The sequence below is a fragment of the Apus apus genome, chromosome 8 (assembly GCF_020740795.1).
Source record: "Apus apus isolate bApuApu2 chromosome 8, bApuApu2.pri.cur, whole genome shotgun sequence".
NCBI classification, from domain to species: domain Eukaryota; kingdom Metazoa; phylum Chordata; class Aves; order Apodiformes; family Apodidae; genus Apus; species Apus apus.
The window spans coordinates 26,618,530-26,644,638 of record NC_067289.1 but is presented as its reverse complement, the minus strand read 5'-3'; the positions used below and the strand labels follow the sequence as shown (position 1 = coordinate 26,644,638).

Sequence of the window (26,109 nt, the reverse complement as noted above, 5' to 3'; positions counted from 1 at the left end):
CACGCTGCGCTCCCGCAGGTTGTCGGGCGGGACAGCGGCCGGAGAGCCGCGCCCGGGAGAGCCCCGCCCGACCCCGCCCGGGAGAGCCGCGCCCGCCCGCCCGCCCGCCCGGCCCCGGCTCGGGCCCCGCCCCCCGCCGTGGTGCCCGCCCCCCGTCACGCGCCGCGCTGAGTGGCAGGTGCGGCGAGCAATGGGCTGCCCCGCACCCGCCTCTCGCGCCGCACGGCGGCGGGGCGGGACTTCCGCCGCGGCCGCGAGCGGACGGAGCGCGCCATGGCGTCGGCCTAGGCGCGGCCCTCGGCTCCCCGCGCCGCGCCGGGCCGGGCCCGCAGGTGAGCGCCGCGGTGAGCGCCGCCGGGGCGGGGCGCGGGCCCCGCGCGCCTCCTCGCTGCTGCCGGGCTGCCCGGCTTCGCGGCGGTTAAGGAGTTAGTGGGCCCGTCGCCCCGTTGCGCAGCGCCTATTTGCCTCCACCCTTAGCGGCGAGGCGGGGCCGCCCGTCCGCGGGTGCAGGCGGGGCCGCGGCCGGGCCCGGCGCCGTGGGCCCGGCTTGAGAGGCCGCCGGCCCTAGCGCTTCGCTGCCGTTGCAGTCTGCGCGGAGATCCGTCTCGGCGGGCAGGGCAGGGCAGGGCAGGGCAGGGCAGGGCGGGCAGGGCGCTCCCGAGCATCGCTTCCCGGCTGCCGAGAGCTCAGCCCGTGCTCTGCTTTTCACAACTGCCCGGTGTGTGGTTCTTCTAAGGCCGTGTCGGTGCGCTGAGATACCGGTTATGCTTGGAAGGTAATGAGCCAGCGTGGAGTCTGCCTGGCTGACCAGCACACTGCCAGTAAAGAGCCGAAAACAAATGGAGAGGACTGGGGCCTGCGTCTTACTAGATACACCGAATTTTGTGCATTAGCTTATCAGTTCTCTGCATAGATGTTGAACGGAGGTTCAGGTTAGTAATGGCATCAAAATGCAAAAAGCATTGATATCGGGGCTTTTGGGGATATGTGTGAAAACTTTTAATTTTATCTAGGTAATGTTTGTTCACCCTTTGTGTAATTTTGGGAGGTGCAGCTCAACCTACGCAAATATTTAGAATGTCTTCAACTGAGTTTGTGGCAGGACAACGTTTATGTTATTTTTGTGGATGCTGTAAGCGTTGTAATCCTAATTTGCAGTAAAACAGAATTTGTTTGTTTAATACAGATGTGCAAGCTAGTTTTTTTTCACCAGTGGGAGGGAAAAGAGCTGTTTTCCTGAGAGGGCTGAAGCATAAGCATAACCATGTGGACAAGGACTGCTTTGTCTTCTGCTGTGAAATGTGTTTTGAGTTGATTTGAGTTACAAACTTCTGAAAAAATTACTATTTCTGTGCACTTTGTGGAGTGTGGTTTGTGGATAGTTGCCAGAAGCTCTGAATAGTCTATCTCTGTGTCCCAAGCCATGTAATTTCTTCTCAGCATCTGTCCTAAATGTGCTCCCAAGGCTTGTTCATCCTTGGTACCTGTGGAAATGGGATTTTTGACTGTATCCAGAAGAACATTTTCCGCTTGGGTTGTATGTTCTGGTCTTGGAGTGTTAAAACGCTGTGTTTTACAGCCCCTTATTATTAATACAAACAATACCACTAATGTGTTAAGAGGCAGGCAACATGTTCTTGGTGTCCAGCACAGCAGAGGGATGTGTCTGTCGTCTGTTGTAATTGAGTTTATTTGGCTGTCCTTGTCTTCAAGTGTGAAGGGACATGTTGTTCCCCCCTTCCTTGGAAGGTGCAGTCAGGAGTGTTTTCTCTTGCACATCGAGCAGCTCTGCTGCTGCTGCTGCTCTGTCTCCACGGGCAGTGCCTGGTCTGGTGTGCCCTCAGTGTGTTTCCTGAGTGCTTGTCCTGCTGCAGCGGGTGCTGTGCCAGGGCACACCCACATCCTCCCCTCAGTTCTCACCTGCTGATCTGTGCAGCATGTGACAGGGATGTCGCTCCTCAGGCTTGGTTTGTTTTATCAGTTCTAAGGTGCTGAGTGGGAAGAATAAAAACTACTCAAAGTGCCCAAAGTTACTTGAGGAGAATTTTATAGACATTAGAAAATCAGGTGCAAAGTGCTGAAGATTAATGCAAAGTTAAGTTTAACTTCTTTTGTGTGGTTTACAGTATAGCCTTTAATGACTTTTATACCTGTACTTCTGCCTGCCAGAAGCTGCCTCCCTCAGTTAACATTGTAGTCTACAAAGGAGCCATGGAATTTCAGGAATCCCAAGGCTTTTGCTTGCTTTTGAGGCAGTAGTTCTTGGGCCCAGAAGAGCCTATGATTGTTTGACAGAAAAGACTGCACTGTACATGCGCATTCTTGGCAAGGACAGCCTTACTTGTGGTATTTTCTAACCACACTCAACACTGTTTTGGTGCTTTCTCAGTGTTTTAAGATATCTGCTGAATTTACTGCATTGGTTAAAATACTGAGGTAGCTCCTAGTTGTTTCTGTCCTAGTAAAAATAATGGTATTGTTCTGTATCCTCCCAGTTTCAGCAACAGCCTCTTTGCTCGGGCATGCCCCTCTGAAGAGAGAAACTGGTAAATCTTAATATAGATATAAAAATTCATGAATTTCGTAATTCACTACAGGTTCCTGTGACTGTAACTTCTGTTCCGCTGACCCGTTGAAAGTTTTGCAAAGCATCATGTGTCTGAAGGGCCAAGTCAGAATCATGAGAGCTGGTTTTGAAAGTATTGGCTGTTTCCTCCTGTCAGTAATAATGAGTTTTCATTATCTTCGTGTTCGTGTAAATCCGGTATTTTCTTTAATTAATGTTGAGAGCCTCAGATCTTAGGACAATGCTTCCTCTTTAAGAAACCCACAACGGATAGGACAGGAAGACAGGATTTCTGAGGTGATTCTTGGTTCAGAAAGGGAATATAGCAGTCTTGATGTGATTTCTTGAGTAAGTCAACAAAGTTATATTTTTCAGAACGAACTATCTACAGTCAAAAAAGCCCCAAACAAATCCACACGGAACCATTTAAGTAAGAAGCCTCAAATTGGAGTTTTTCAACAATCAGGTGAACAATTAGGATGACCTAATTGAGTTGTAATTATTTGTGAAGTACTTTCAATTCATCCTGTAAAAGAAATTAGAGATCTGATGTTCTGATAAAGGTGTTATTAAGCACATACCTTTTAAAACTTGTCCTTGAATTATTGTAATTATTATAGCAATATTTGATCCAGTGTTTTTGCTGTATTTTGTGTCACCACTATTTTAACTTTTTCATTTCAAGTTATTTCTTACTGTGAGACTAGAAGAATGGCTAGAAAGACTCAGTCGTCCCTCTGTGAACCCAGCGATTATTTTAGATTGAGCAGTAAGAGTGGTTAGATTTCATGCTGATTGTAGCACTGAATTGTTGCTTGTTTTGTGCTCTGCAGTAGGAGGTGTTGAATGTGTGAGGATTTTGAGTGTTGGAAATTTTAGCTTGATCACATTTAGGTGTGAGTTTTTATGAGGAAAGTAAGATATTTTGTACTTGTATGCTCTTAAGAGAGGTTGCCTGCACAGAATTATGTTTTAGCTAAGCCTAAGAGGAGTCTAAAGTTCCTCTGCAGACAGCTAATAATTGTCTGCCCTAGGTCTGCATTGTGACTGTAGCAACAGTAAAAAAAGAGGTTGTCATCTGTGACTTGTCAGTGAAGAACAGAGGTCTTGATCTTTGTCTTCAGGTTGTGTTTTTGCAGTGAGAGGCATTTGGAAGTGAGGGCTCAGGGGCAGATGCCACTTGGATGTTTCTCATTAACAGGGACTGCCACCATTCTCATGGGGCTCTTCCCAGTGCCACAGCTTTTCTGGGAATGAATGATGGTCAGGGTGTTCACTCCTCCCTTGCTGTATCCCAGGTTACTAAGTGAAGGGCTGTTGTGGGAAGCTCAGTTAAGGTAATCCTCTGTTACTAGTCCTTGCTCTTGAAGAGTTGTGGTTGTTAAGATGGCTGTCTGCAAAGAAAAGCAAGAAGGTACTTGTTTAAGCACTAAAATGTATTACCTTAGTTACTAGTTTTGCTTGGAAGAAACTTTCAGTGAGGAAGAGTTCTCTGTCACTCTTTGTTAACACAGACCCAGCAGACAAGGAGTGTGAGGCCCAGGTGGGTCATGAGGCAGACTCCTGGGGTCTGTCTCCTCTGCCCACCCGGGCACTGCACTTGGGTGGGAAGAGCAGGGCACACACGGGTGGATGGCGGTGGTTCTCTTGGGTTCTGCAGATGGAAGTTCTACTATTAAATTATCTGGGTTGTTACAATGAAATGTGTTGAAATGTGTTTTTTAAAAAAGCAGATCTAGAACACATCTCCCATGTCAGTAGGCCCATAAAGGCTTATAATATGCTCATAAAGATTAAATGTATTTTTGTTACTTGTACAGAGTATTGATGCAGAACACGTTCTACTAGTACTTTGGTGAAATTGTACATTGATGTTGAGTTCTGTTTGAATAAACTCAAATTGATAGATTATATGACATTTGGGGAAAAGAAAGTGAAGGGGTGGAGTCAGTAAAAAGGAAGAGAAAACAAACACTGGTTTAAGCTTTTTTTGTGGAGGGTGGGGAAAGGCATGGCAGTAACCCATCCTGTATTTTGGGAACAACATCCAGGACATGTAGCTCATGAGAGATGGAGGAGAAGGCAGATGGGCATCTCACCAGGATTCTTAACCAGCCACATGTCTTTCCTCTCTGAAGTCTCTATCCCCTTGTCCTCTGTTCCTCCAGTTCAGATTGGATTTCTCAACAGCATAAGTTAAGGCTAAATCTCAACCTCCCATGTTACTGCAAGCTGTGGGAAGTTACGTGCAGGAATTTAAACCCCTTTATCAGGAAACTTCTGAGGGGGGAATATATTAAAGGGTACAGTTCATGTGGAAATTCAAGGACTCAGAAATTAGGAGATGCTGTGGGTGTGGCTACTTTTGCAACTTCAGTTTACCCCTTTTCCCTCTTGTGTAGAAATGGTGGTAGAGTTTAATAGATCCTATTGTCATATTTTTCCCCTACAGAGCCTTGTTTGGTTCAGTATGTGAGTGGCATGAACTGAAAGATTTAAGTTGGTTACATGGAAGGCTGGAACTTCTTCCTTTCCCTTGCCCAAACCAAGTTTTTGCTTCATTTTGCAGTTCAGTTAGTGAAGTTTTTACCTGCACATGCAAGTGTGTTGTGTAATTGCCTCTTCATTTTCTTAGAAGCTGAAAGACCTGCACTGGAGAAGACAGTGATAGGACAAGGGTTAATGGTTTTAAACTGGGAGAGGGGAGATTTAGGTTAGATATTAGGAAGAAATTCTTCACTCTAAGAGTGGTGAGGAACTGGAATGGGTTGCCCAGGGAGGCTGTTGATGCCCCATCCCTGGAGGTTTTTAAGGCCAGGTTGGATGAGGTTTTGTGCAGCCTGGTCTAGTGGTTTCCTGCTCATGGCTGGGGGGTTGGAGCTTGGTGATCTTTAGGGTCCCTTTCAGCCTTGATGATTCTGTGATTCTATGGATTGAATGCCTCTGGGCACATGATGTTGAGTATTTGAGATTAAAGCTTTGCAGAGACACCATTTCTTATTATGTTAAACATGATGATTATCAAATGTTGCAGATTTGCACCATGTTGTTCATATGTTTGTGGATTGTGAGGTCATAAATTAGGGGGCCCTATAATAAGTGCAGAGGCACTTGGCCTTTCACAGACATTCAATAAACTCTGTGGCCCTAAGAAACTGCCTTTGTCAGCTATGGAAATGACATTTCAATCAGAGTAATGATTGTTTTCTAAATTGAGTCTCTTGGTGGTGTCAGAAAACTATTTAGAAGAGACAAAAGGAAAATAATCTGTAACCCATTTCAGAGCATAGTGGGCTGCTAAAATGAGCAGTACTGTGGATTATATCTTAAGTGTTAACTTCCAACTTTGCTGGAATGAATTGAAATGTTCAAAATGTAAACATTTTATTTTTAACATTTACGTTGTCTTTGGGCCTTTTTTGTTTCAGGACATGAATAATTGTAAAATTGGCCCAATTTGGTGTGACATTACAGAATAAAATCTGTTATCGTTGCAGTTAATACATGTGTTAGATTTTAGAGGGAATTCAAACTTCTGTTTGTGCACATGTTTATTCTGTTTGGAGGTTTTTTTGGTGTTTTTTTGTTTGTTTGTTTTGTGGGGCTTGGGGTTTTTTGGGGCAGTTGAAGACAACAGTGTTCTCCCTGACTTTAGTAAGGGTGCTGGTATCATTGCTTATACAAGGCAGGTGTTCAGGCACCTAATTTGTTTTTAATATATATTTTAAAATCTCTTTGTGTGGCAAGAAAAAATATAACAATTTTTTTCTTTGCTTCCTCCTTCCTAACTCCTCACTTTTAGTTTGATTAATGGTAAATCAGCAGGTTTAAAGAGCAGTTTCTGTCAGAAAACCTGTCCCTGTGTTTGCAGGCACAAGCTATTGCTTTTTGGTGCTGGTTTGGATGAAAATTTATAAAAAACCCAACCATTTAAGTTCTTTTGATGTCATGAGCTTGTGCAATGCATACAGGCATATTTTACAGAGTGCTTGTGTCCTTTTTCAGAGGTCTCCAAAGTGCACCCCCTTGACAGGAAACTGCCCGGAGCATGGGGTGCCTTTGAGCTCCTGTGAATCTCCCTGGGGCTGACAGAGCTGGTTTGTGTTTGTTACCTGTTGGTGTCACACTGGTTTTGCAAGTCTATATTTAGGATAAATGCTTTTAGTGGGATTACTCCCGGTACATGAGGAATTTTGCTGATTTGGATTTATGCTGGCAGAAGGGAATATTAAAATGAAGAGTGTCTCAGGGTGATTAATGCTGTTCCTGTGTGCCGCCTGCTTTGCTCTCTGTTGCCCAAAGCTTTTTGAAGTGCTGCTGTTTTAATTTTTGAGTCATATGCATGCATTCTTATGGAGGTGACATGCTTTTAGGAAAGGGACTTCTTTCTCTAAAATAATAATAGAGTCAAGAGTAAACGTAGAATAATATTTCGTGTGCTTCTTTGAAAAAAAAGTTTTAACTAATCAATAGAGCCTAGTAAAATGACAGAGGAAGATATTTGCTGTATGCCTTGACTGTTTTTTTCTGTTGTTGCAGGTATTAAATAAAATATGCTGTTGTCAATAGGAATGCTGATGTTGTCTGCCACTCAGATATACACTATTTTGACTGTTCAGTTATTTGCTTTCCTGAATCTTTTACCTGTGGAGGCAGATATTTTAGCAGTAAGTATAATTTTTTTCTACATAGATTTAATGTCTCTAAAATTCAGTCTTCTTTTAAACTGTTGTATTAACGAATCAGTGAATATAATAAATGCTATAGCAAGAATCACCCTAACAGTTTAGTTCAATAAAAAGATAAATTGTATGTTTCCAAGTGATCTCAGAAATGGTGTGTGCTCAGATACCGTGACAGTGAAATCACTTCACTCCTGTAGTCACCTAAAAAGTTGCAATCTGAGCAGATGTCCTGTAGCATGTTATAGCCCTGTTAAAAGAATCCTGTGATGGCTTGATTTAGACAGCAATTTAAGTTTTGGTGGTGGATTGCATTTTGTAGGGTAACTGTTTATAAATAAATTTATTTTATTTATTTAGCAGAATTTGTGTGTGTGCTGGAGGCCTTTTCAATAACATTTTGTGTATGCTACATCTGGATATTTTTTAAATAGCTGATGATTTCTGCTGTCATTAAGAATAGTGTTTCTGGGTGTGTCAAATTTTAAATGATCAGGCTAGTAAAATTAAATGAACACGGGGTCAATGGTAAAAGTTGTTGCTGGGCTATTTATTACAATTTTAAATATTGTGCAGTTTTATGGAGGAAGTTATATGTGTCTATGTAGGATACAGCTTAAGCCACTAAAATAATTAAGCCTAAGAACTGGAGTCTCTATGTTCTCTGCTAGTAACATTGATATCCAGGAGAGTTATAAATAAAGCATCAATTAATTTGGGAGAACAGAGTGCAAAACCCTTGAAGCTAAATGTTAAAATAAAAGTACTTAAAAGTTGGTGGTAGTGTGGGATCGATTAAGACTGAATGATGTTATTTGGATCTTTGGGTTGTTGCTAGTCTATTACTATTCCTTGTAGGTACATTTTTATGAAACAATACAGATAGATAATTGCTTTAATATGGAACTGACATTTTCTTTCTGTTACGAAATTTTAAACTGGATTTCTACTGTAAACTTGATTTCCCCTCCCCCTTTCCTCTCTCACCATGCCTATCCTTCCTCTTTTTATAAAAAAAGAACCACCCTAATTTTCATTCTTGCTACTTCCTCTCTTAGAAAAACATTTTCAAGAAACAAAACCTACCAACAGAAAATAAATGAGGGCATTTTTGAAGTTCAGTTTTATTTCTATTTAAGCTTCAGTGTGCAGTATTCTAAAATAAATCCACCTAAAAATGAGATGTCTTTTATTCTTGGATATTTGGAAGTTACAGATCTATTCTGAGAATGTTTGAAATAGGAAATGAAGAGATGAACTAGACACTTGTTAAGGTTTGCTGTGAAAAGGAGCCAGTAGAATGCTTAAGCGATACTTGGAAGAATAGGGAATGTTTGCACACGGTGTCACATGGAATTGGAAGATTGCATGGGTTAATGATTGCCTGTTTGGGGAGCAAACTTCCAGCTGGACGTTTGGATCTTTTTCCTCTTGATTTAGGTGTCTTTTTATGTTTCTGCATTCTTCCATCCTTGTGGTCTCAAATGAAGGATTGTGTTTGTATAAAGTACTTTTCTGTGTGTATGATTGGTTATTTTCTAAAAAGAGATAAAAATGAGTAGGTTTGTGTCTGACCCTAGCTTAAGTAGGGCATGGCTCAGTGATTCCTGGGAGAACAAGCTCAGGAAGGACATTGTGAAGCAGGTCAGTGGGTGCACAGTTAGGACAGGGGGAGGCAGCATCCTGGTGCAGAGCTGTGGTGTGGGATGAGGGAGAGAGGAGAGGCTGCATGGAGCAGACTGATTACACTCAACAGAAACACTGCCCTGAAACTTAGCTCCATTCCTATCTCTTTTCCCTCCATTTTCTTTAAGTCTGTGGGAAGGAAGCTGCTTTGAAATGTTGCTCCTTTGAAAGATGGTAGTGTTGTTCTTTGAACTGCACTTTGAGTTCCCCTGTCTGAGTCTGGCTATTAGGAAATGTCTTCTCCCTCTGAGATAAACACAGTCCCTGCTCGACTGTTCTGTAGGACTATTAGATGGTACAATGAATAGACAAATATTTCTAGTCACTAAACTATTTAAAAACACTTAACAACTGATGTGCATTCAAGTCAGTTACTGAGTAATTTGCAACTTTTGCAGAAACTAACTTTTTTTACTTTTAATGAAAAATATTTTAGCATACATATAGTTCACACTTTTATGGATTCTTTCTGCATTGCTTAGGCATATCATAGAGCTACAAAAGATGAACAAGGAAAGGGGAAACAAAGCTTCTGCAGATTTAAGGTCTTCACACTATTTCTGTCTTTTGAAATGAAAACTCATACTATAAACCAAAACTGTAGAAATGGTTTTCAGCTACTAACCTGAATAGCAGGGATTTGAGAAGGGATAACCTATGGAGGCTCTTATTTGCCTACAGTAAACTACCTGTTAAAAGCTGTTCTTTCTTTTATTTGAAAACTAGATAAGAGAAGGATGATGTTGCCATGTGAGTGGAAGACTAGGGGAAAAAGCAATTTTGTAATTTCATTGACATGGTCACAAGATGCCCTATATCTGATAAATATTTTAATCTATAAAAATATTAGTATTGTTTATTTCTGCTTATACTTGTATTTCTGTCTTGTTGCAAGCCTGAATTTTCTTTGCACTTTGTTTCTCTTAGTATAACCTTGAAAATGGAACCCAGACCTTTGATGATCTACCTGCTAGGTTTGGCTACAGACTGCCAGCAGAAGGCTTGAAGGTAAAAATCCCACCAACATATATATTAATATTCTTAATATGTATATAGAGGACTGTATCTGCTGAACATTTCTTCTGTAAGCTAAAAAGGAGAGAAGTTAAATGAATTTAGTACTGACAAAAAATAAACACAGAATTGATTAATCTACTGCTGAAGCAAAGCAAACATGCAGAGGGTCTTAAATGAACTGTTGCATGTGAATAGGAGATTCCTCTCCTAAAAGATAGTTTTGATAATCTGACCTTTTGTATGTAAGAGAATTTCCTGAACATTTTTAATAAATAAGTACATTAAAAATAGCTGAATGATGGGAATCTAAGGAAGTAAGCTTGGTATATCATTGTTTTCTCCAAAGTTGGATGTAGTACTGATACATGATGTTAGTTTCCTTGCACTGGTATCAGTGGATGCCAGATGGAATTTTGTCTTGATTTATTAAAAAATATATATATATTTGAAGGATTTTCTGTCTGAAAGGTTGTATATTAATGAGCCCTTTCACACTGTAAAGTGAGGAAAGGCAGGAGGGATTATCTTCCTTGCCTGTGGCCCACAGAGTGCTGTGGAAGGCATTGTAGCTCATTTTCTTGGTGAAGTACAAGAGCTGTTGTCAGTTTGCTTTCCTTCTGGTGTTTCCTAGGCAACTGAATGGAGAAGCTCAGGGGCTGCAGTTCTGCCCTAACCCCCATTGCCCAGTGGGTTTATCATGGGGAGAAGTGGTGGTAGACCTGTACAGTTGTTTACTGACTCTACTGAGAAACAGAGGGTGATTAAGTGATTTGCCCAAGTAGTGAGCCTAGTTAACACATCAAAAATAGAGATAAGGAGCTTTGATTCTAACCTTTTCAACTGTTACAGCTGAACTGTTACAGGTCTTCACTGAAATGGATGTTGTCACCTGTGCAAAAATGATGAGTTTTAGTTCTGAATATCATACTAAAACTTTCTTTTTGGTTTGCATTGAGATTTTAATTATTGAAAAAATGCTACAACTGGTTGAAATAGGATGAAAATGTTATACACTTTCAGTGCTTATGATTGAGATCTATTAATATGCAACTTGTAAAGCATAACCTGTCACATTCCATAACAACTAGTGCTACAGCATCAATGTAGGAGCTTTTTTTTTGCTCATAAATGGTCAGTTAGGCCTGTGTCCTTAGAAGAGCAGCTCCTCAGTTAAAAATAGTTAAGAATGTGTTGTAGCATTATGAAAAATCCAGTCTAGTTGTAGTTAGCCTTTGGGGCTATTCGGTCTGGGGAAGAGAAGGCTCCAGGGAGACCTTGTAGCACCTTCCAGTACCTGAAGGGGCTCCAGGAGAGCTGGGGAGGGGATTTTCACCAGAGAGGACAGTGATATGACAAGGAGCAATAGTTCTAAACTGAGAGAGGGGAGATTTAGGTTGGACATCAGAAAGAAATTCTTTACCATGAGGGTGGGAAGGTGCTGGAATAGGTTGCCCAGAGAGGTTGTGGCTGCCCCATTCCTGGAGGTGTTCAAGGGCAGGTTGGATGAGGCTTTTGCAGCCTGGTCTGGTGGGAGGTGTCCCTGCTCATAGCAGGGAGATTGGAACCTGATGATCTTTAAGGTCCCTTCCAACCTTCGCCATTCTATGGTTCTGTGATTTCTTGAACTGTGACATGGTATTGTGTCAGTTGCGTGAGTTCTCTCTAGGATGCAGTTGGTTCCAGACGTACCACTCTGATTCAGAAAGAGTAAATGCTTCTTGTGAAACAAGGTAACGCGAGTAGAATTTGCCTTGTGAATCGGGACCCTGGGGGACCTGTATTTGACTGTCAGCAAATCAGTGTAACATTTTCAGTGGACATTGCTTGTACTTGATGTAGACAGTGTAATGTTGTGCCTCTCACCCCAGACTTGGCAGAGAACAGATTGCTGGTGCAGCTTCTCTGCCAAAAGGGATATTTTCATGACAAAAATCTATTCCTCAAAACAAAACTGCTTGTCTCTGTTGTAGGTTGAACTTTATGAATAATATATAGAGATTATATGTATAAAGTACATTTAAACTGACAGTTTCTATAGGTATATAAACTGTGTATATAAACGTACATATATTTTATATATTTGAACTTAGTTTTATGTATGTTTATATATAATTATATATAAACTATAATATTATATATAATTGTTATTTCTACATAGGTGATGACATCTCTATATATCTAAAGCTGTCAGTGAAAACAGTTTAGAACTCTCTGGGTTGTATCTACAACTGTAACAATTTCTTGAGCCCACAGCAATGCAGCTTCTCATGATCTTTGTATAAAACAAATAACTGATATTTTTATTTTCTGGTAATTTACTGCTCGTTATCTGTATGATAATTTGCTCTAGCTTTAAAACTGATTTTAACGAGTGTGAATTTTGTAGGAATACTGTTACACCAAATGACAAAGGTGGTTGTTCTGAAAATGTATTTCACGTGAAGGGCAGACAAAGCCTCCTCCGGGTGTACAGTCTGGGTTCTTCTGCATCTTGGCAATCTAAGTCTGTTGCAGAGAGGTTGACAGAAGGGAATCCTTTTAATATCAATCTAATTGTTAATTAATATTAATCTAATTAATCAAGAAGCTTCTTTTCAGGTGATCTAGAGATTTTACCAAGGAAACAAACACGTCCTAGTAACAGAAAAGGGAAGGTCTGCTCGCTGTAGAGCCAGACCAGAGTGTTGTGCAGCCTGTGTGACCCCTTTTTGGTGTGTGTCAGGTGTGAGTTCCCGTGTCAGCAGAATCTACAGGGCATTTACAGCAGAAGGGAAGAACTTTCAGGGGCCTAGTCAACCTTGAAATCCCCACGTGGTGGAGAGGGACTAGTGTCAGTGTGTTCAGTTCTCAGGTGAGTGTGTGCCCTCAGAGAAGCTGTAGAATTTTTCAGCAGATGTTAAAACACGAGGTTGGGAGAGTTTCATTTTCAGTGGTGGAAGACTAACACCTAAAACAATCCAAATATTGCTGCAAGATGGGTGCTGCCAGATCTTCCTACTCCTGTGAGTCTTTTAGCTCCAGCAGATTTGATGATCTGCAGACTTTTGCTTACCACAGTAAATCAGCTATTTTGTGTGCTAGCTCAGCGTGGATTTCACACACCTAACTTGCTTTGCTTTCCCCTTTTAATTGCCAAGTTTGTCTTAGTGCTTCCTAGGCTACTGTATTTAAGTTTTTGGTCTCCATATGTCTTAGGATAATAGTTCCACAATATGAGTGCAATGTATTCAATCCTCTTTTGCTGAATTACACTGCAAAGTCCAAGTTAGGAACTTCAGATGATGTAAGTGGAAAAACTGTATTTTCTGTCAAACTTTCTAATTCTTTACAGACCTGAAGATCCTGATGAATCAAAATAAATAGTCAAAGATGTAGCAGAAATTTTGCTATCATACAGGGCTGAGTTGATAATAAGAATTTGTTTAGCTGTTGTATGAAAATCTACAGTTTTCTTTGCTTATACTTGGCTGCCAACCCTTTTGTTAAGACAAAGCGAAATAAAACCCCTATTTTTGTTCCTGTTTTCTAGGGATTCTTAATAAATTCAAAACCAGAGAATGCATGTGAGCCTATAGCCCCACCTCCCCTGAAGGACAACTCCTCTGGTGCTTTTATTGTGTTAATTCGAAGGCTTGAGTGCAACTTTGATGTCAAGGTAAGACTGGTTTTTACATATTTATTTATTTTTTTCCTTTTCTAGATACTGGTGCAAAGGCAAGGGAGAATGTTATGGTCTACAGGCAGATAAAGCAGTGTTGTAATACAGATTAATTTAAGACTGGGTGTTTGTGAGCCAGCTTACCTGGCCGGTAAAGGTGACGGGTGCTGCAGTGTGGTGGCAGTAGGATTGGTTGTTCTTGTCAGCAGTCACAGGCAAGCTTAGGGAACAGAGATAACATAAAAGCACCCTGCCCCTCAAACCAGGACACTCCCAAAATCTGTAAACTACTTCCCTGATTTGTTTTTGTTCAGATAAGTAGCTGTGGCTCTTCCTGTGGCTCACCCTGTGAACAACAGTAGTGTCACAGCTGGCTGATGAGGAGACACTGCAGTGCTGGGTAGAAACAAGTACCAGGGACAGAACAGAAGTTCTTTGAAATGAGTACAACAGCTAGATGTTGTATGTTGAAGTATTTATATAAAAATATTTATCTCCAGCTGAAGTGGACTACTCTCTGTGTTATTTTGAAAAATACAAAAATAGAATTATTTGTGCTTGGCTAGAATATATGGTTTTCTTGAAAATTACCCTGATGTATGGGGCAGCAAAGGAAAACAGGGCTCTAAACTAAAAGGAGATTCTGGTGTGTTTGCTGCCATGTGGTATGTTCAGTGATGTGGTTAAACATGTCAGTCCTATCCAGACTGTAGGTTCCAGCTGTAGAGGCAGCCTCACTGCTCGTGTCATCTGCCTTCGCATCAAACTCAGGAACGTCACATATTTTGTGCCCTGAATCCTGTCACTCTCTGTGTATATGGCTTAGTGGGAAAAGGGAAATGACTGCCTTTTTTTACATTCTCTTGGTCTATCTAATTGCTGCTTCTACATTGATGGGACACTATTACTGCTGAAAACACTGTTAAAGGAGCAGGGCTGAAATTTTCTAGTGGAATATGTTTTTAATCAGAAGCACAGCAAATGCTTGTTTGCTGGAAATAATTGTTTGGTTGAAGCCTGCATTATGACTGAGCCTTCAGCTTTTTGTACTCTGGTGCTAAACCAAAAAAATCACATCTCAGTTGCTGGTCACAGAATTCTGAGATTCTGAGGAGCTTTGGAAAGTTGGTCAGCTGAAGGCAGGAGCCAAGCAGGCAAAAGACATGCAGAATTGCTTTTCCACATAGCTATCAGTTTAGTAAATGTGAACTCTTGTATTTTAATTTTACATGCCCTGGTTTGCCACACACAGTCAAGGAGTGTTCCTGGTAGAAAGTGCAAGATTTGCACATTATCATCGAGGGGTTTCTATGGTCAGTTCTCAAAGGGCTAAGTCCCACCAGCTCTGTACATAAGTATTATGTTTTACATTTAATGTAATATCTGTGGAGAAGAGGATTCCCATACATTTCGTTATTAGAGTATGATAGAAATGGATCAGAAGTTCCAAGGTGCAGATGAGTATCTATGTACTAACTGTTCAGTGAATTCACTCTTATGGTATTAATACTCTAACAATATTTTGTCATATAATTTCATATGTATTACAGCATTTCCTCCAGGAAGCAGCAGGTGAGTTATATTACATATCAGCTAGTTGACTGACAGGACATAGGTTTTAACAAAAACTGCAGTTTATTTTGAAGTCACATCTTTCCTGTTTTACATACAAATGCAGGTGTGTAGCTGTTCCTTGATTTTACTGTGTATTACTATTTACTAGGCTGGAAACCATCTCCTCTTCCCTTCCATCTCTCTGTCAGCACCTAGTGATTTCTTACATGGGGAATTATGTTGCAGAAGGAGAAGGGTTAAGGCTGGGAACGAGTGGCATCAGTTCAGAGCCCTTTGGGATGTGTGTCCTTGCTTGTTATAGCTGACTTTTACTGCTGATTGTGCTGGTGACCAGTGTGGGAAGGAGCTGGTCGAGAGGAGGGTGCTGTGCTTTCAACTCCTGCTTAATTACAGAACTTGTTCCTCAGGCCTGCATTTAGGGTCTGGTCATCAGTGGCTCTGAAATATGTTGTTGACACCATGTAGGAAGTATCACCTTTTCTGCCTACAGAAAAGGTTTGTTTGGCAAATGAGGTGTAAATTAAGTAAATGGTACCTCGCTGCATTAAACCTGTCTCTTCAGGCACAGAAGTCAGCAGATGTATGATTAAACATAACATCATTTTGTGTAGGCACTATGGATATTTTCTGTAGTGATGTACTGTTGGCCAAACTCCCAGCCATGTGTTTGTTTACATCTGAAATGGATTTTTTCCTTTTCTTTTTTCTTGATTTGAACAATGGGGTTTTTCAGGGTGTCTGCATTTCTGCATTTTCCAATAACATTGTTCTGCTGCTTGGAATATAGTTGTTAGGAGAGAGGATCTGGGTAAAGAGCTGTTTGTTGTTTTCTTATAGTGGAAGGTAACTGTGCAAGAAGAAATCAGCTCCTGAAGCTGTACCATCCTGCTTAGATATATCTTAAAAATGGGTTAATGCTTCAGTTTTGGTGCAGTGTGTTTCTGTCTTGTGGGCCCTGGGTAGGGAAGGTGAGGTTGAAACTTGACAGTGTAATGGCAGAGGCAGCTGCTGCTCTCTGCAGCTGGGTGGTGTCATTAAGCCTGGGCTGGCACTTTGTTAATTATGCTCTTCACTCCAGTGCCCCTGCCTCACCTGCTCATCTTGCAGGCACATTGGTGTGTGTGGTTTTACATGAACACCATCATTTTATAGGTCAGTAATTAAACAAAGGGCCTGTGTTTTAAATAAGAGGCAAAAGTGTGTAAGTAACTGAAACATGTTCTTAAGTAATATGAATTATTTACTACCTGTCCTGAAGGACATATTTCCATGTCTAAAGGACAGTTAATAAATACCTGTTCAGGTCATGATGTTAAATAAAACAAGCAGTTAATAATAAAAAAATGATGCTACATAGAAGCTTTCACTAATTACCATAGCACATTTATGTGGATATGAAGATTAAGAATCTGTGAGAACCAGAAAGCTTTAAAGATCAAATCACTCAGTGAACTTCCTTAATTTTCAACACCTGGTGATTTGTGATGACTTCATTGCTGCCATTCTGTGTCACAAGCTCAGATATTTTGATGTTCAGTCCTTTGAATCCTTGTCTTATTTTTGACTCCTTTTTATTTCAAATTCTCACACCGTTTTACTTTTTTAGCTACTTTGCTGTTGAGCAGTGTGCTAGCAGTCTGTATTTCAAGCTTAACATAAACTTTTTTTAGAATAATCTTCCTTTGTCTGGCTTACAGGTTTTAAATGCACAGAAAGCTGGATACAAGGCAGCTATAGTTCACAATGTTGATTCTGATGACCTCATTAGCATGGGATCCAACGACAGTAAGTACAGGTATCACTTCTCTCCTGTTTGAAAATAATTTCACCCACTGGAATGCAAAGTATTAAAACCAGTATAAAAAAGTATTACTGTGAACTCCTGCTTTAAGAAAAACCACCTCCCACCCCCATTCCAAAACCAAAACAACAAAAATTACAACAAAAAAACCCTGAAAAAGTGCACCCCAACAAGAAATCCTCCCTCTGTTAACATTTTAAAATGTGGTATGTTAATATAAGAACATAAATATATACTTGTGTAGTACTTGTGGCATTTAATTTGCACATTATCTGAGTATTTATTTTGTTTTTAATTTAAATTTTAATTCAGCTGTTCAGAGTTAAATGGTTAAATTTATGAGATAGATTGATGACCCAACATGTGGAAAAGAGCTGATGTGTTGTTAATTAAGAAGAAATAAAATAAAAATAAAAAAACTCTTCTATTTTGGAAGAAAATAAAACTTTAAAATATGACTTGTTAATGTTTGCTAATGGTTCCATTTTGTTGCTGCACTGCTGTGTACATTTTTCTGTTCCTTTGGCAAATGGATGCTAATTTCACATGAATATGTATCACATGCACATCTTTTCAGTTTTCCAGTAGGTAAAGGCTGTGTTGAGACCAGGACACCATTTTCTGAGGGGTTCTGGTGCTCCCTGTTCCCATTTTAACCTTTCATGGAGTGAATATGTTCAGAGCATCTTGTAACCTAGTAAAAATGTTGGGTTTGTCTTATGGTATGTTTTTTGTCTGTAGTGCTGTTATATCTGTGGCATTTATTTTGTTCAGTTTTTGAGCTTGCTCAATATGGAATGAAAACATAAATGAGAGCAAAAAAAAGACTTTCCAAGTGAGAACACCATGGAGGAAACTAGGCAATGAACGTTTAGCAAACTCAGTGGCAGCTAAGTAGCCCAGGAAGCTCTGTGAGAATGGTTTTGATGAATTCCCAACCCATGTGAATCTTATTTTCAGATTTCACTGAGAAATCAAAATGCAAAATAACTTCACAACAACTGCAGGCTTAGGCAGTGTGAAAGGACATGAAGCTGTGCCTGGTCTTGCCTTGAGGAGCCTGAATGCTTTGGTATTGGCTAAACTCAGGATAATTTGGCCCTGAAATGTGAAGCCTAAGCCAGAGGTGCAAGTGAATATGAAGTGAAGCTGGGGAGAAGGTTTCTAGAATATGGGATTTATCTTTCAATGATTTTTCATTTGAGCTCCATCTCTTTGAGTCCTCACTAGTAAGTAGAGAAGGGGAGACAGTCCTGTCACAATTTTTGGGACTGAAAGATGTGGAATTTTTCATTCTCTTCTTTCTTCTTTTTGATCTTTTCTAGCCACAGGTGTTTCTAGTGTGTTCATTTATGTTTAGGGTGGAAAGGAGGGGAAAAAAAGAGTATTTCATGTTACAGGACCAGGTCACAAAACCATGTAAGTTGCCAGAAATTCTGGAGATGGATGGAGCTTTGTGACTTCCGGTAAATCCCTCAGTAAGAATGATGTTCTGGTTACACTTGCTCTGATGGTGCCTCTTTTTTTTGTTTGTTTGTTTTTGCAAAAAATATTTTGGGTTTATGCTCCCTTAAAGTATTCTAGTAACAATTTTGGTTTCTGTAGCTGCAATAAAGCCCCTAGGTATTTGTTAGGAAAAATAATACCACTTCTCGTGTAAAGTTGTAGCATGTGCACCAGTGTGACTGTCATTATGTTAAAATATGTCTTCATGTTGTGATAGTCACAGTATGTCCAAGTCTTATGTCTTAAGAATGCCCACAGAATGACAGCATAATAATAGTTTTATTATCCTGCTGTTTTTATGCAGTTGAGGTTTTGAAGAAGATTGACATTCCTTCTGTCTTCATTGGCGAGACATCAGCTAATTCTCTTAAAGAGGAGTTCACTTACGAAAAGGGGTGAGTTACCTCACACATGGCTGTGATGTTCCTTGCATTAAGCCATTGCCTCTTTTAAATATTTATGGATTTAAAATAGGACGTTGAGATGACAGAGGCTGTAGGTGTATTCCAGGTCAAACTTGTGCCTGAGAGCAATGTGCAGAAAGAATTTTATAAATTAATATAAATTTCTTTCCTACAAGAAGGTTGCTGTTTGTTGCTCAAATGTTGCTCCTTTCATTTCCATATAGCATTAAACATAGAAGTTTAGCTAATGATGTAGGAATCACAGGAATGTTTGGGAGAGTATGTATATTTCAGATTTAAGGGTGGGTTCTTTTACTGTGTTTGTCCATTTCCACTGAAGTCAGGTGCTGGTCTTTAAAAAGTAATTTAAAAAGCAATTAAATCCCTAAAGTACATTTGAGGTGACGGAGTCATGAAACTATTGACAAATCAAGACTGAACTGTATGTCTTAATCTACCCTTTCTATTGTATTCTTAGGTATCCATACAAATACTGACACCGATGATTTCATTGATTGATAGTTTCAATTTAAGTGATTTAAGTTCAAACCATATCAATTTTTTAACTCCTCTCTGATTTACTTTAAGTGCATTTATACTCTGAAAGAGATGTAGAAAAATGGGATTCTTGATTTCCCTGGTGCTCCTGACTGCATTCCTTGTTCAGAAGTGTACAAAGTGTCTACACCTGGTCATCTTTCTGAGCACATAGGTATCCATAGTACAAGGCTATTGAAGTTGTCCCTTTTCTTCATGCTTTAATAGTTCTAGGACAAGTCAGAGATAACTTCCTGTGCTAGGTGAATCTGCAGGATGCTTTTAAGATTATTCTAATGGGATGTATGATTTGGTTTGCTCTGCTTCTGTTCTGCTTTTAAGTTTAAAACTTTAAAAAGAAAAGCATTGCAAGAACCATATGGTTAGAATATGAACCTTGAGCAGCATGGAAAGGCAGATGTGTAGGCTATTTTCAGGCTCAGGACCTTGCTCCTTCAGGTGTTGCTGGTGTCCTTTTGCTAAAATAATCAGAACTAGATTGTGTCATTCTGAAGTAGAAACCTTACTGATGAAATTACGTGATAAGTGGAAGTGTGGCTCCACGTGGGCAGTAGCTATAGAGCTATTAACACGTGTATGCATTGCACCTTCTCAGGCATTCTTGATTGCTTGTGCCAGCAGAATAATAATGAGAATTTACTTCCTCAAGTATCAATAAATAGTAGTATTCAAATATCAGGTTTACAGCATCCATTTCAGGTTCTCTAGGAAGATTTTTGGTTACTGTATTTTATTGATTCTCCTGAGGACAAAGGGTGTGCTTTACACCATGCTTCATGATTTGAAATTAAACCTCTTGTATAACAGTGCTTTATTTAATAAGAGTGATTTCACAGTATCTTTCAGTAGTCATGTTATATTTTTTCATTCTGTTATCAAAGCAGCTAAGAGGTTGTTTTTCTGGTTGCTTTAGATTTATTTATGAGTGAAGTCAATAAGTAATTTTCATTAAAAAATGTCATGAGAAACATTGTTTTATCCTTTTATTAAAATGGCTGTACGTTGTGTAGGTATTGGCTGAATTTGTTGTGCACAGGTATGTGCTCCTTTAGTGTGTCTAGTGATGATATTTATTGTAATGGTTTGTTTCATTGTATTTATTCTTTAATTCATAGTTCATTAAATTGTAACATATTTAGAAAGTGTTACCTTTCTCTCCCCACAGTGGCCATGTTGTGTTAATTCCAGAGTTCAGTCTTCCTTTGGAGTACTACTTAATCCCTTTCCTAATAATAGTAGGGATTTGTCTTATTCTCATCGTCATATTTATGGTAAGTTTCTTCTCATGAGAAGAAGTTTTCTTTCACACAAGTCACGGTAGAACTATCACTTCCTGCAGTTAATGAGGCTGCAGTCAAGGAACAGCCAAGGCTCTGTGTGCTCTGCACACCTGTACCCTGCTTACCTGTAGTCCTCTGTGCTCTCAGTACAATGAACAGGTGCAGGATTTTGGCCAAGGGGCATCAGGAGTCCGTAGGGTGTTCTGCCTGGCATGTAACTAATGGCAAAGAATTGTCCTCCCTGCTGCTCTCCCAATGCACAAGGGCTTCCCTTTTCACCCCATGAAGAACAAACTGTTCTTGTGCTCTGGTACACAGAGTGTGGCACCCACCTTCCCAAACCTGCCCTGCTCAGAAAACCTCAGTCCCCCTGTTCTGGCTGGGTTTTGCTGCAGATGCAGGGATCAGTCGGTGAGCTCAGAACTTGTTCAGCACACATCTCACAGCATGCACCTTGTCTGAGAGGTTCAGCTGGTCATGTGTCTCCTAGGAAAGTAAAACAGCAAAGCTAGATATGATTGCAGAATACTTAGCATCCCACTTTTTTGTATCTCTGGTGGTCTCTGACCAGTTTATTATTTTACCTTTTGATAAAAGTGAACTGTTCTATAACATTTTCTTCCTCCCTCATCACAAAAAAACTTGCATTATATCCAATCTAAATATACCATATTTCTTATGATTCTTTTAAATTTGCCTTTTAGAGCTCAGTCTTTTTATATCAGCATGCTGGTACTGTGAATTAAAACAATTTTGTACATAGTCTGTGAATTTGAGAGTTCCAGATTCCAAATAAAACATATAGGGAAGAGCCATCTGTACAGCCCAAAAGGAATAGACAGATGCTAGGTAGGATTAGCCATGAGAAGGGGAAATAGTCATTTGGTGAGGAAAATTACAGGCATTTCAGCTGTCCCCAGTTTCCTTGTCTGTGCACTGTGAGGAAATGTAAAAAAAGGGCATGTCTGTAAACTATGATTAAGATTTTATTTTTCCAAATATGTCCCAGTTATAAAAGCAAAGACTTTGAGAGACCTGAATTTCTAGTTTTATTAGTGTCACCAGGTAGTCAGTGCTAAAATGAATTATTCTTTCCATGTCTTAGAGTGATGTTGTAGAGGAAAACCATACAGGAACCAGGAGGAAAAGACATTGTAGATCTGCAAGTCAGGGTTATCTGTACTGTGTATTTGGGACAGATGTTTGGAGTCTTTGGCAAACAGGCTATATAATGTTGGAAGCACCAAAGTCCATCCACACAGCTCATGTTAGACTGGGGAGAGAAAACTGGCAGAAGGGCTAGGCTGAAAGAGCTGCATGGGATAACAACTAAGAAATTAATGTGAGACTTGGTTTGTTACTAAGTATCTTAATTAAAGCAGAAAACCTGCAATTTATTCATGCAACTCACTGCTTAGCAAGGGTAAAAGGAGTCTGAATACACAGTTTAGATCAAAATATGATTAAAAAGTGAAAACAGATGTGATGCAGAAGCATAAATACATTTTATTTTGCCAAAACCAAATACAGTTTCAAATGGTCCTAATAATATTTCCATTGTACACATACATTCATGCTTTTAAGAAAAGAATCTGCTGTGAAATAGATCAGTGCCTTTCAGGGAATCCTAAAGTGAGATGTTCCAATGCTGTCTATAATGCTGGTACTCTCTGTGTTTCCCTTTCCCTCAGCACAGGTGCGTGCAGAGCACCTCTGCAAATGTCAGAAGACTCGTTAAGGTGTATGCTTTGGTTAAGGACATTGCTTGTTTGTTCTCATATTTGAAAAATAATGTCATACCACAAAGGTTAGAATTAGAATCTGAACAGAAATAGTATTGGGGACTATTAAGAAAATGAAAATAGAATCTTTGATATAGTTGTAGACAGCAAGTAACTATGGCTTGAAGCACCCCCTTTACTCCTCCCCAAATTACAGCTGGATACTATGAAAACTGTTCTAATGGTCATGGGAATAATCCTCCAAAGGAGCTGTAAAAGTCTCAGACTGTGAGGAAACCATACAAACTTAATTGTGTTTTGCTCTGAAATGTGTCATCGTGCTCTGCCTGGGCCTCAGAGGATTGCAGCAATGGCCATTGTTTTTGTGCCTTTCCTTTCCAAAGAAAGCTTGTTCCTTTTCAGTTTCAAGTGCCCTGGTCATCAAGAACATGCCTAAGGCTTCTTTGGCTTCACCCTTGACCCAAGGCAAGGGAAGAGGTGATTCAGTTTGAGCTGGGGTTCCCTGTTGATTACCTTTCAGTGAAGACTCATAAATGAGCATTTGCATTGTTCTTGTATGGTTTTAGCTGCTGTTGATGCTGTCTCACTTATGCTCTTTCCAGATCACAAAATTTGTGCAAGACAGACACAGAGCAAGGAGGAATCGGCTCAGGAAGGATCAGCTTAAGAAACTTCCTGTACATAAATTTAAGAAAGGTAAGTGGATAATTATTTGTCTAACTAATTAGACCCTCTTGTTTTTAAAAACAAAAAAAACCCTCTAAATTGAGAGGCTTTGTAGTTTTGGAGAGAATTTTGGGTACACTTGAAGTAGGCAGTAGAGCATGGAGCAAGCCCACGAGCAGCTTGATGTGCCCCTGCTCTTGCTGAAGCAGGAGTTCCAGCATGTCTCTAATGCAGAGAAGGCACCATATGCACACTGTGAGTGAGAACTGAAGTGTTGCTTAGAATGCCACAAAATCCATACAGAAATGCCACAAAATTCCTTGTTGTGCTCTCAGCAGCAGTGCCCACAGCAGTCAGCCACTGTGGTGCATGATTTCCATTAATTGTGGGGGAACCAGCAAATACCAGTGGTAGAGGGGCTGCCTGACATCCAGAGACTGTGAAACAAAACTACTTTGTATGTGCAATTGACCTGCTTTTCCAGAGATGCCATCCTTCCCTTCAACCACAGTCCTTCTGGTAGGGCAAGAGTGATGCAAATTTAATGCCAGAATACTTGATTTTGTGATTCTTTATCTTGGTTAATTTTATGCAAGATCTAATGAGAAAATAAGGAATAAAGCTGTAGTAAGTTACTTTATTCAATTAAATAGAAAAACTGCCTTAAGTCTTTCTCTGTTGTCACCTACTCTTTGAAAAAGTAAAAGAAAATCTTCTTGGTCTCCATGTTGTTTTTTAAATGTGTTACTATTTTACTCTCTGTTCATTCATACAAGCTATTGCAAGGTATGAGAAGAAAAGGTGCAAAAATTACTTAATTGAAATGATTACTACACACATCATGTCAATAGAGACTGTACTGGCTGAGGCCCACAGACCATGTTAGGGGGTATGTCTGGAGGCAGGGATAGACCCACTGGCTGCTCCTGAATCAGCCAGCCTGCATTTCCAGTGGCATGACCTATTGGCATGGATTTAAAATCAACTCTAAAAAACTACCTTACACCGATAAAACTTAGTACTAATTTTATTTCCTTGTATTGATTCCCTGTGAAATCTAATTACAATAAAAATATCAAGTAAATTATGTTGTACTTCGAAAAGAAATTTGCAAGGGAAAAGTTGCTTCAAGAAGGTCAGTTAGCATCTTTTTCAGTTAATTGTGTGCATCTTCGGTAGCTCCCAGAATTCCATGACTGAGCAGCCAGTGAATGAAGATACCTTATTGCTGTTTCCCTCATTCACCTTCCTCCTTCCTTTCCTGAGTCTTCCATGGTGTGAATTGTTTGGAGCTCAGTCTGCCATAGTAAAGTTAACCTGGCTGTAAGTGTTCAGGTACCTGCTGCATTCAAGGGCTTATGAAAAACAGGACAAAAAACTTATTTTTTTCACCTAGGATGTCAGTTTCTTTATGGTTCTATTGCTGTGAAATTAGTCCTTTGGATTACTTTAACTCCATTTACTAAACCAACAGTTGGACCCAGTACCTGCAGTAGTTACCAGTGACAATTTCAATAAAGAGAAATTGCTTCATCAGAGATGGGTTTTCTGAAGACATTGTTGTGAAATGTATTCACTTTGGTCTTCCCCATGATGTATCCAAGCAGTCTTACCTTTTGCTTTAGAAAGATAGATGAAAGCAACTCTGTTTTTTAGGAATGGTGGATTTTCTTTTGTCTCCAGTATGCTCTTGAAAACCCGTTTGCGTTGAACCTGGGTGCTGGGAGCAGGCTGTGGGGCAGGGTGAGCTGGGCCAGGGTGTGTGGCCTTGGCAGGAGTCTGAGGAACGTCCATGTAGCAGTTGGCCCGTGTGCTCTGAGGCCTCCATGTGTGGGACCTTCAGCACCCACCTCACGGGAGAGCTGCTGCCTCTGACTGGCCTGGAGAGGACCTGGGGCTTTGCCAGGGGGCCCTCTCTGCTCCTCGGGCAGGTAAGCCTGCTCATGAGCTGTGGGGTGTCAGTTTTCAAGACTTCCATATATAGGTTGAATCACTAGTGGGGAAGCAGGCAGTTGTATTATTTGAATGTTTGTTTTTTACTGAGATACGATGCCCTTGACTGTACTTACTGCTGGTTAACACTCATTTTCTGGTTTGAACATGATAATAAAGCACAGATTATAAATGATCCATAAACATGGTTTATCTTAATAGAAACAACAGAGAAAGGATATCATAGCAAAAGAAGAAGTAATTTTTGTCAAAAGCTGTACCTGAAATATTTCACAGTGATACATTAGACAAAAACTTGTAATTCAGTCATGTAGGTCTGGAAGTGATGGACTCCATTTAATCTCTCTGACTTTTTCTACCAGCCCATGACATTTTTTTCTTTCTCCTGCTCTCACTTTATCTTCTCCAGTTGTTGTATAATAACTATCAGGAAAACTAAGTGGTTTTCATGTCCACTGTCCTTATTTTCTGGAATCCCAAATGTCAGCAGTGTTATTTTCCACTGGTGGTCATTAGCTTTGTCTTTATCTTGAAGAATATGTCTTAGCAAAAAAGACATGAACCACATTTCACATACTTTCTGTGCCACCACAGAAGCCCTTGGAAGAATATGCAGAGTGTGACACAGATCTTGGGGCCACCCTGGGATGTGGGGGCTGCATCTGGGGTGTCCATGCTCCAGGCAGGGTGGGCCCTATCATCTTGTTTTCTAAGACAGGGTCATCAGTGTCTTTCCTTATCGCAAAGCCTCTCTGGGATAACCAGGATGCAGGCAGCCTAGCACCACGTGCTGAGCAGATGACTGCCCTTGTGATAGGATGTACAAATAGGCCTGGGATCGTTTGATCCTGTAGCTGTCCATTCCCTCAAGCATGTGCTGTCAAGTGACAGGAGCCTGTGTTCTGCTCTGTGCTCCTGCCTGAGCTGGAGGGAAGAGCTGAGGGGGGGACAGGAGAGCTGGGAAGGGCTTCCTTTCTCTTCTGGTAGGCTGTGCAGATAGCGTGGTCAGGAGTGT

General features: G+C 40.4%; 1 protein-coding gene across 3 annotated transcripts in view; it reads left to right on the top strand.

The window, feature by feature from the left end:
- The first annotated feature begins 233 nt into the window (after window positions 1-233).
- Window positions 234-26,109, top strand: part of RNF13 (ring finger protein 13) — a 29,405-nt gene continuing 3,529 nt past the window's right edge. The window contains exons 1-8 of one of the 3 annotated variants that reach the window (XM_051626631.1): window positions 234-332; window positions 7,106-7,233; window positions 9,862-9,942; window positions 13,481-13,606; window positions 16,882-16,969; window positions 18,796-18,886; window positions 20,619-20,724; window positions 23,078-23,171. In XM_051626631.1, coding sequence (XP_051482591.1) covers window positions 7,120-7,233; window positions 9,862-9,942; window positions 13,481-13,606; window positions 16,882-16,969; window positions 18,796-18,886; window positions 20,619-20,724; window positions 23,078-23,171 — 700 coding nt within the window. In that variant the 5' untranslated portion in view covers window positions 234-332; window positions 7,106-7,119. Of the gene's footprint in view, window positions 333-772; window positions 933-7,105; window positions 7,234-9,861; window positions 9,943-13,480; window positions 13,607-16,881; window positions 16,980-18,795; window positions 18,887-20,618; window positions 20,725-23,077; window positions 23,172-26,109 lie in introns of those variants that run through there. The other 2 variants (XM_051626630.1, XM_051626632.1) reach the window with 2 other exon arrangements.